The 10,540-nt window shown below is 50.7% G+C and overlaps 1 protein-coding gene across 15 annotated transcripts in view; it reads right to left on the bottom strand.

Annotated features, from left to right (window-relative positions):
* Positions 1-1,468: 1,468 nt before the first annotated feature.
* ATG13 (autophagy related 13) overlaps positions 1,469-10,540 on the bottom strand; it is a 32,626-nt gene continuing 23,554 nt past the window's right edge. For 12 of the 15 annotated variants that reach the window (XM_081098508.1, XM_081098520.1, XM_081098507.1 and 9 more), the window contains 5 exons: positions 9,337-9,451; positions 6,832-6,909; positions 6,518-6,634; positions 5,650-5,778; positions 1,469-3,703 (listed from right to left, as the gene is read on the bottom strand). In XM_081098508.1, coding sequence (XP_080954634.1) covers positions 3,626-3,703; positions 5,650-5,778; positions 6,518-6,634; positions 6,832-6,909; positions 9,337-9,451 — 517 coding nt within the window. In that variant the 3' untranslated portion in view covers positions 1,469-3,625. The remainder of the gene's footprint in view (positions 3,704-5,649; positions 5,779-6,517; positions 6,635-6,831; positions 6,910-9,336; positions 9,452-10,540) is intronic. The other 3 variants (XM_081098518.1, XM_081098510.1, XM_081098511.1) reach the window with 1 other exon arrangement.

Raw genomic sequence — 10,540 nt, 5'->3', positions numbered from 1 at the left:
CCTCAGCTGGGCCTGTTCTGTTCTCTCGCCATTGCTTGCGTGGGCGGGGGGAGCTGGGCCAGAGCTGCAGGATCAAGCCACTTTGTCAGGACGGTGGCTATTAACACTGGCACTGACTCCAGGAAGCTAGTCCCCTTGCACACTGTGGCCCTCGTCCAGGTAACTGAACAGAAGGCACTGGCGGCCTCTCAATGGCTCTTCTCTGCTCTAAGCTGGGTGACTGTTTAGAACACAGGGGTGTGACCCAGGGCAACGAGGAAGGGAGCAGGAGACGGAGAGAGCTGTTTACTTGGGTTGGGCTCCTGGCAAGGCCTCTGCTGAATGACTCAAAAGCCAGTGTACCTCTGCCTTAGCAACAGCAGGTCTCGGGATGGATTGTAGGGATATGCTTTAAAGGGGTACGACATGAGCTTCAGAGCTGGGGACACTGAACACTTTGCTTTTGGGGGATCCCAATTGAAGGTCAGGACACCAGGGAATGTTTGCTGCCCTGCCATTTCTAACCCAGGGTTTCACCAACTCTATCCTGATTGGCTGAATGGTCAGGCACCATTGTTGTGTGCAGTTTACAAACCAGTGAGGACTCCCCAGCCTTTTACAGTGGGTGGGCCCCATTCTTTTCAGCCCCTGGTTTGGGCTGAAATTAGAATTTTCTAACTAGCCTTTTTCTGTCCAGGGGCCTGCCTTCAGCCTGAAGGGCTCCGGAGGCAACCCAGACAGCAGCTGCCTCTGGGACACTGGCTCCACTCCAGCTCCCTTCCCCCACTGGGGGCACAAACTGGGAGGCAGGGGGCCGCTTGGCCAGGGCTGAGATGCCTGCTGCAGAAGTCCCCAGAGGGCCAGGCAGGAATAATCACCAAAGAGTCCACCCCAGTGCCCTGGGCAGCTACACAAACTGGCATGAGCCCTTGACTCCCTGATACTCACCCAACCCCTTCCCTTCAGTCTGGTTTGCTCAGCCACAACCCCACACACTGATCAGCAAACAGATCCAAGGCAGCTTGGGGAGCCCCACAACGCCTGCTGGCTTCTGCTGGAAACATGAAAGGCTGTCTGTTGTCTTTCCCTTCTAGCCAGAGGCCAGCCATTGCCTCCAGGCCAGGCTGCATGGTGAGCGATGTGTTGCAGGGGGAATAGAGCTGATGAGACTGGCCTACATTTTGTGGAGATTCTACTGGGAGTGCTTAACGTGCACACCTACTCCATACACATCATCTCACTGAAGCCCCGAAATAGGACATTACAACCCAGGAAAACTAGGCTCTAAGAGCTTTCCTGACCAGCCCAGGCTTGTACAGCTGATAGGTGGCCACATGCCTAGAGTCACAACAACTGTGACTGAGAAGTCTCTCTGAGCGTCACACGGCACCGTTCTTCCCCTCCCGTGGAGCCTGTGGTTGACCCTGGCCTGCACAGAAGTGGGAGGCAGTGGGCTAGGATTTTAGACAACTTGCAGGACAAGAAGCTGTAAAGTACAGAAAAGAATTTATTGGAAATCTCCTGAACACATTTTAGAGTCTAACTCAGTATTTCCAAACCAGGTAGGCTGGAGGAGGGAGGGACTCTGCCCCCTGGAGACAGATGGCTGGTCCCAGCCCCGCCCCCCAGTGCTGCAGAAGTCGGTCTATCTAGGCTCACACCTTTCATTGTACAGGGCTGAGGGGCAAGGGCCAGCCTTGACCATTGCTTTGCTCCTCTTTGGCCTCTCACTGATGGGGTCCTGAAGAAAGGTTGCTGCCTGCACAGGCCAACAATTAGGACATCAAGGCCAAAGGCTTTGACTCAGTCTGTGCACTCAGGACCTTCCACACTTGGCCTCAAATGGGCAGTGGCTGAGACATTGGGGTGGGTTGGGGGGGGAGGAAGGCACAGATAACTTGCCATGGGCCTCCACCCTTCTCAGCACGGGCCGTGAGGATAACCCACTGGGCTGTGGATGGTTTCGCAGGCCCTGGGGGTGCTCTGGCCCAGAGACAGGAGGGCCAGTCGGACACCGCGGCTGGGAACATCTCTTTGTGGCAGAGAACACGCACAGGCAGGCTCAGCCTCACGGAGACGGCATCAGGCCCACAAGGCCTCAGAGCTCAGCTTCGTCCGTGGGAACAACATCACATGCATTTACTACAAGCAACTGAGGGCCATGTGCTCCAGCTGCTGCCAATGAACACCCCTGGTGGGTCAGGAGGAAAGGGGCAGGCCTAGGTTTCCACGGCCAAGACAACCAGTTAGGCTGGTAAAGGGACAGCCTAGGACGGTGAGGCCAAGCACTTGACTTACCCAAGTAACAATACCTGAAGGGTTAAGTCAATCATGTGCCAGCTTTAGTTTCTCAACAAGGAACCAGTAAACCTCAGGGCAGCGTACAGATGGTGGGATTAAAGGAGGGTGGTGGCCAGGCCCAGGTGAAAGGAGAAAAGGGCCCATAACTTAGCCCTGACAAACAGAAGCAAGTACCCCAGGAGGGGCCAGTCTGGACATCCCCAGGCCCGCCCGTGGGAACACATAATGCCCTTGGACACAATGTGCAGCACGACTCCAGGGGTCACCACAGACAGCACACACGGCTTCCTCAGCTGCCAGAACAAAGCCAGTCACTGCAGGCGCCGTGAGAGGTCCAGGCTCTTGCCGGGAACAGGTAGGTGTCCAAGGTAAAGCCTGTTGTCAGTGCAAATGCAGCAAGTCTGGGAGGTCTGCTGCCCTCGCCAGCCCTGTTCTTGGCTCCCACCTTCCATATGTGGGAAGGAAGACCCCCAGAGCAGCAACGTGGAATCTGGGGAACCTCCAGGAACAGGCCCTGCCCCAGGAAGAGGCCCTTCACCTTCCCCAAGTGAAAACATCTAACCTCAAACATAATTTCTCTATAAAATATCTGACTTCTCTGAAAGTAATAAATATTTACCATATTCTAAAACCAAGGAGCAGCAACAGGGGAGGGAAGAGAAGAGAACTTCTGTGACTCCAACCCTAGAGACACAGGATTTGGTTTCCATGTAGCTGAGGAGCTGAGCACAGGCAGCCGCCAGGGCTGCTCAGACCCTCTGCTGGGGGTGGGGCTGGCACAACTTTCAAGGGTGGGAATGGCTGACTTTCGAGTTCTCATCTAGGGCAGAAGGCCTGTCATATTGCCAAAAGTACGGGGGCAGAGGGAGGGAAAGAGGAAGATACCAGAACCAAAGGGGCTACACAGAGCCGGAGAGCCCTTCCTTCCTCCCAGCACTGTCTCCTTCCTCTCTCTGCCTCCACACCAATCTCTGGGCCACCAGCTGGAATGTTAAATGGTTGGTGGTGACAGGCAAGGGGCCAGTTGTGGGAAGAACGGGAGGGCCGCCTTTGTGAACAGAAGCAGCAGGCCCTGCCTGCAGAGGACCTTTTTGTCACAAAGAGTCTCCCCATCTCCAAGGCCAGAGGGCAAGTCCTCTCAAATGTTCTCACAGGGCCCGACTACTTCCATGAAATCTCTACAAGGGGCAAGAGCAGGGACTTCTGGGTCCCCATGGGGGAAACCAGCCTCCCCTCCACCTGGCTTGGAGCAGGACGAGGAATGGGAATAGCTGATGAATGGGAGGCTCTCTGTCTCCTGGGACCACAAAAAGGGGAAGCTGCTGGTACTCGAGGACACCAACTTTTACTGCAGAGTTTCCACAAAGGCATCAAATTCTCGGACGTTCTTCTCGTGCACAGCCAGCTTCTCTGGTAGTGAGTCCTGTGCCAGAAGGGGAGAGAAGAGATGCTCATTCAGGGAAGGCCTTGAAGAGATGGCCAGCGCCGCCACACTGGGCTGAGAAAGGGGGTGCAGCTCAGCAGTGCTGGGCCAGGAGAGCAGAATTCAGGGCGACCGTGCAGGCAGCGGACAAAGGGCTTCAGGGTTCTGTGGGGCTCGGGAGGGGGTTGACACAATGGCCTTGGGAATCGAAGTAACCCCACACTTAATGACATAGAAAAGGACCAGGATTGTCAAGGGCGGGGGAAAAAGGAGACATATGTAATACCCTTTGTAAGACTTTAAGCAATAAAACAATTAAAAACAAAAGTCATCAAACTGCTGCATTCTATGGATGAGTAGGAATAAATTGACCAAACTCTTAATTAAAAAAAAAAAGAAAAGGACCACACCACCCACAGGACAACAGAAATTAAACATGGAATATCTTTGGCACAGATTAGACTGATACTATAATTGAACAGAAGGTTTACAGTGCTCAAAATTAAAGTTTCTTCACACCCTGTGCGGGGTGGGACACATGAACAAGGCAGTCCCACCACAGTCCTAACAGACTCCGGTCAGCAGGTCTGCGGCGAGGCCTAGGAACCTGCATCTTGCCACCAGCAGAGGAGGGGTGGGTTAGAGAGGGTTGGAAGAGAATAAAAAAGAAAACAGAACCAAGAGGAGTTAAATTTAACTGCCCTCAGGTATCAAAAAAAAATTTTTTTAATTAAAAAAAATTTTTTTAAATATTTTTTTAAAAAAAATCTGACCTAATCTTGTGGTGTATCTCCATTGAAAATTTGCGTATGAAGAGTTTAAATGATCACAGATTTCCTGACAGGCACCAGGTACTTGGAAGAGGTGGGACAATCTCCTACCTCAGAATTCCTAAAGTGGCCCAGACACACCAGGCAGCCAGCAGCTTGGGAAGGACTGGCTGCACCACCACTTGGAGAGCCTTCCTGGGCAGTTCCTCCCACCACGTTTCAAGTGTGTGGGGGTGGGGGTTCCACTGGCTAAAATCAGAAGCCAGGCTCTCTGGGATCAAAGCTCTGTTTTGTGAGCTCAGTCTGACTGTGGGTAAGTCATTTGGTCAGTGTCAGTTTTCTCATCTATAAAATGAGGTAAGACAACCTACCTCTTCGGTTGTTGAAGATGGGATAAGGCAGTTAGAAAAATGGTTGGCACCTCAAAAGCCTTGATACATGTTAATAATAATTACATAATTACTGCATTGTTATTACTACAAGGGCAGCGATTCCTAGATTCCCATTCTAGAGTCATCCCTGTGATTTCAGTGTTGGAGGAGACATCCCACTTCAGGCAGAGGGACCCTGGCATCTCGTGGCACCAGACACCCCAAGCTTGTGGCCGTCCAGGGCACCCCTGGCACTGCAAGGCAGGAAACAGAATCCCCAAGTGCAGATGTGGTAATGACAGTATCAGGACACCTGGCTAAACAGAAGCACTACCAGCTGAGGAATGGCCCTCTAAGGAGAGAGCAAGAGCACCAATGCTCAGGACCTTAGGGTTCTTCTGCCCTGTTCACCTGGCATCTGCCTGGCAAGCTGGGCAGCTGAAGGTGAGAGCTGTTTGAGCAGCTGGGCTCAGTGGCAACAGCAAGGAGAAGACACCAAGCACTGAAGAGGAGTGTGTAAGAAATGCTGAGCCTGTGCAAAAGGAGGAAGTGAGTGCAAGCAAATTCAAGACAATGACTGCGGGCATAATGCAAATCTCAAGTGCAATCAAAAGAAGATACTGAAAAAAAAGAAAAAAAAGAAGAGCTGGTCTAACGGAGTCTCTTTCCTGTTACCAGGAAGATGGGAGGCGTGGGAGAGGGGGCAGTAACAGGAAGACACTTCCAGGTCTGTGGAGCAGAAACGACATCAAGGGGGAAGGAAGGTCAGAGGATGAAAGGGGGTTGGGGGAAGGGGTTTCCATACCAAGTCCTCAGCCATGGACTGTGCCCCGATATCTATGGAGAGGCTGCTCAGCTGAGGGGGGTTCTGAAATTCACGATAGAAGGTCCCCAAGTCCATTGGAAGAATGTCGTCTTTAGAAAAAGCCGGTTTCTTAAAAAATAAGACCAGACTCAGTTTAGCTTACCATGGACCATAGAGGAAAATCAGAGATGAACAACCCTCTTTCCTTCCAGTAAATTATCAAAGAAATGGTTGCTCCAGCCTTATCTTAGAGGAAGAAGTCTTACCCCTTTTCTCTTCTGGACAGCTGAATTCTAATCCTGTTACCTTTCCCCTTCCCTGGTTAGGGTTATATCATCTTGCTTTAAATCAGTGGTTCTCAACCTTGGCTGCACATTAGAATCACCTGGGAATCTTTTTAAAATCCTGATTTCTGGGCCTCATCCTCCGGAAATTCTGTTTCTTTGTTATGGGGTGGGGCCACAACATTAGTAACAAAGAAACAGAATTTCCAGGGGATGAGGCCCAGAAATCAGGATTTTAAAAAGATTCCTAGGTGATTCTAATGTGCAGCCAACGTTGAGAACCACTGCTTTAAATGCCTTTCCTTAGCAGAGGGCTATCCATTCAGGCAGGAATAGAACCTACTGGGAAATCTCCATTTAGAGCTGAATTGCATTATGTCAATCAAAGACATGGCACAGAATGCCTTCTTGTTCATTGCTCTCCAAATGTACTCAAGCAGGCTACGGGAGCAGGTTTCCCACATACACTGCCTAGTGGGGGCCCCTCTGTTCCCTGTGGAGGAGGTCCCCTTAGAGTGCAGTGGATGCCTCTAGGTTTATTTCCCCTGGGGCAGCAAAGGTCAAGGAAGGTGAAGGCAACTTACGAAGTCGATCATGACAAAGTCGTCATGGGTATTGCCACTGCTGCCACCGCTAGAGCCATCAGAGTGCAGGCTGCCCTGGAGAGGAGATTCAGTCTCTGGGGAATCTGGAGGATTCACCTGGTTCAGGATAAAGCAGAGGAAGGGGCTGGTTCTGTGCACTGGGGGCAAGTTACTGTAACAATGGAGGGTTCTGTAAGAGAGAAGGGCTGGCTGCAAATCCCTAAGCCTCAGGCAGGGCTGATGGTCTGGGAACAGTGATGTGCCCAGGAAGGACAATGACTCCCATACCATCTCACTGGAAACTTTAGACTCACCATGGGATCAGCATCCTCCAGTTCTAAATTCTTGGGAGCAAACATGGCAAAGGGTATGTCCAAACTAGTCAATGTCACCTGAAAAGACACAGGAGAAAGTATTAGTGCCTGCCCCTCACCCATCTTCCATTTTCCCTAGAAGCTGACAGAAGCTGGAGGCCCGCAAGTTCGCACCAGGCTGACCACACTGCCCCTCAGGTTCATGCTGGAGATCCCCCAATTTCCACCACCTCTCATCACAGGCCCACAGCATAAGCAGGGGTTAGGGCTTCCCAAGACCCAGGACTTCTGCTTTGGAAGCTTGACCCACAGTAACTCAGTGACAGCTGTTCAATGTCAGAGCCAAAGAGGAACTTCCTACTGAGTTAGGCCAAGGTGTTAGGAGGCAGAGATCGAATATTGGGGACTAGTTTTAGTTATCCTATGTAATAAAAGGCTAATATGCAAATTGATCAAACCACAGATGACAGGTCGCTGTAACACACACTGACCATCAGGGGGCAGATGCTCAATGCAGGAGCTGCCCCCTGGTGGTCAGTGCGCTCCCACAGGGGGAGCGCCACTCAGCCAGAAGCCGGGCTCAGGGCTGGCAAGTGCAGCGGCAGTGTCGTAAACCTCTCCCACCTCCACGGCAGAACTAAGGATGTCTGACTGATGGCTTAGGCCCACTCCCCAAGGGCTCCCGGACTGCGAGAGGGCGCAGGCTGGGCTGAAGGACCCCCAAGTATACGAATTTTGTGCACCGGACCTCTAGTAAGAAATAAAATAAGAAATATTAACCATGCTCTGTTAACTGTGATTGTTTTGTTCTGATTAAAGAAAGCACATTCTAACCTGGTTGGGAGTTGTACACCCTGAGACTGGGAGTCAACCTTGCCCCAGGGAGTCATCATTGGACCTGGGAGTCAACCCTGGAATGCAGTACATTCTCATTCAAGAACTGCCTATTATCCTGCAAAGATTAACAACCTTGTTGCCCAAACAATGGAGTCCCACCCCAGCTTGCTTTGCCTATTTCCTCACACTTGTAATACCCTAGCACACTCAGTCTTATTCCTTTTGCCCAGGTAATACTCTCTGTCCTACCCAATATAAGCAGTTGACTGATGGGAGGGGGCGGGTTGCAGAGAAGATTTTTGTGGATGACCCTCCAATACAGCCAGCATTACTGGAACAAATGCTCATGTATAATTCAACCCTGTCTCCACTTAATTGGCTCCAGTAGTGACAGGCATCTAGAACCAATGGTTGTCCAGTTTCAGAGGCAGACACTTCAGTGCACTGTGTTTGTACTCAATGGTGTCTAGCCTCCCTCTACTATAGGAGGCTTAAAAGATCACAGAAGAATATGTTGTAGGTAGTTTTAGACAGACATGAGCAGAGGAGAGGCGATGGGCGAGTACAAAAGGTCATCAGGATGGAAAACCCCAGGTACCCAGCAATCAACTGTAGGGTGGGACCCTCAAGTCACCTGGGGATGACTTTTCTTCCCCTAGCATATCACTGGTCTGGTCTGGAGGTTTGGACCCCCTGACCTTTCCTCCCTAGAGATAACATCTAGGCCTCAGTTGTATTTCAGCTTCAGGCCCAGATAAGCAACAAAACCAGCCACAGAGGACTTGGGGACCAGCATCACTGAATAATGACACCCTCCCCTGGCTCGTGTGGCTCAGTGGTAGAGCACTGACCTATGAACCAGGAGGTCACAGTTTGAGATTCCTGGTAAGGGCATATGCCTGGGTAGTGGGCTTGATCCCCAGCAGGGAGCATGCAAGAGGCAGCCAGTCAATGATTCTCTCTCATCATTGACGTTTCTCTCCCTCTCCCTCTCCTTTCCTCTCTCAAGTCAATACAATATATTAAAAAATAAAAAAGACACACCCCCACCCCCGTTCAGACAATCAGTGGAGACCACAACCCTGAATGGACACACCTGGAAAGCTACTGAATATTTTATTGAGATCTTCCCCTGGGACCTCCCCTAAAATCTCCACCCTTAAAACTCTTAGGCTGAAGGGACTCGGTGCACAGCCGCTGGTGTCTTTCCCTTTCCCCTCAGCCCCCCATGCACCTTACCGTTAGCTTCCTCACTCCCAAGCTCCAAGGGCCCTTCCTTTACCTCCATAATTTGTTTCCTAAGCCCATTTCTACTAAGAATTACTTATTTCTCTATCTCTGTAACTTACCCAATAAATGTTCTCTTACAGTTTGGGTCTTGGCTCTGAATTCTTTCCTAGCCAGAACCCAAGTACCGAGGTTGCTGAACCCAGGTTTGGTCTGACACCACCAGTCAGACAACTGGTGCTATTCCTACCACCTACAATAAATAGTTCTTAACTTTTTCTGGAAGGTGTCACAGGTTATTAACACCCTTCACAAAAACTCTCACACACACTTATACAATTCAAACATAATGTCGGTAGCTGCACAAATCCCAAGTTAAGAGACCCGCCTGTAAGTCCTCACTCAGATGTGGCTCGCAGGTGGCAGTGGCAGAAAACTCACCTGGTTGATGGGTTTGTTGACAAAAGCCCCCACTTTTCGGGCAAAGATGGTCTCCAAGACATCATGGGGAGAGGCCCGTCCCTCACTACTGTTCGATACGGTTTCAGTGTCCTCGCTGGAAAAGAAATGTAATGTCAGTACTCATTCCCAGCCCACAGCAGAGCCTCCTGGGTTCCCCACGAATCCACCCTCTGTGGGCTGCAGCCTAGGGCAGGAATTGCCCCGCCCACCCACTCAGTGGGAAACGGCACTCTGTCCGCTGCCACTGTCACCCTGCCCTCTTAAATTGAGAGCAGAGGGAAACATTTCCGGAAACAACTAAAACTATGCGTATGTGAACACGATTCAGTGTTACAATTGTGTAAAGCTTCTATGAAACAGCAATAAGCTTCAGTCATCATGCATATAGCAATCATACATATAGGCAAGCAGCTCCCCAAAACTGTAATTTAAATATTAATTACAGACAGACTCAAGATTTTAGCTGCTTTCCATCTCCTTATTTTGGTTTTGCTTAGTTATCTAAAAATGCAATTAAGATGGTATAGTACAATGCTGAAATTTAAACCTTACCTCACAAGGAACATTATTCCAAGTTGAGAGCCCCAAATTTAACTGTCTGTAGAGCCAGAGCTTTTTAACCCATGACAAATCGCCAGGGCTGAGGTCCTCTGTGCTCCGAATCCTGCCCTCTCCTCACCCCCCGACATCCCTCCGGTCAAGGATACATTCAGTGTCACTGTTCCCACTGACCCCTCTGCGACCCTCCAGTCTGATGCTGGGTCCTGGATGAGAGGGCGCTCCAAGCAGAGAAACAAGGGCCCATGTTGTGGCTGCCAGACCAGCAGCCACAGCCCTGAGAGCAGCAGAGGCGTCTAGGAAAGCTCTTCTGGCCGAAAGCAGGGGCTCACGGTGGGGCGAGGGCTGTAAACCCCAAGTGGCCTCTGGCTCCAGCCAAGAGGAGAACCACTGAGGAAAGCCTGTGCTCTGACCACCTGCATTTAAGAACCTCCTGTACAGGGTCCGGTCTTTACTCCTAGGAGCCGAGGCTCAAAAACTAGAGTGTCAAAGGACTAACAGGATCTTCCTTTGATTATCTAACAGGGGGAGGGATAAGAGGATAGAAGCTGGGAAGTCAGGAATGAAAATAATTATTTTTCCTAATGGAAGGTGCAAAAATTGGACCTTCCCAAACAATTCCCTT

Source organism: Myotis nattereri (genome assembly GCF_964212035.1).
Source record: "Myotis nattereri genome assembly, chromosome: 9".
NCBI classification, from domain to species: Eukaryota; Metazoa; Chordata; class Mammalia; order Chiroptera; family Vespertilionidae; genus Myotis; species Myotis nattereri.
This window is presented reverse-complemented; position numbering and strand designations above follow the sequence as displayed.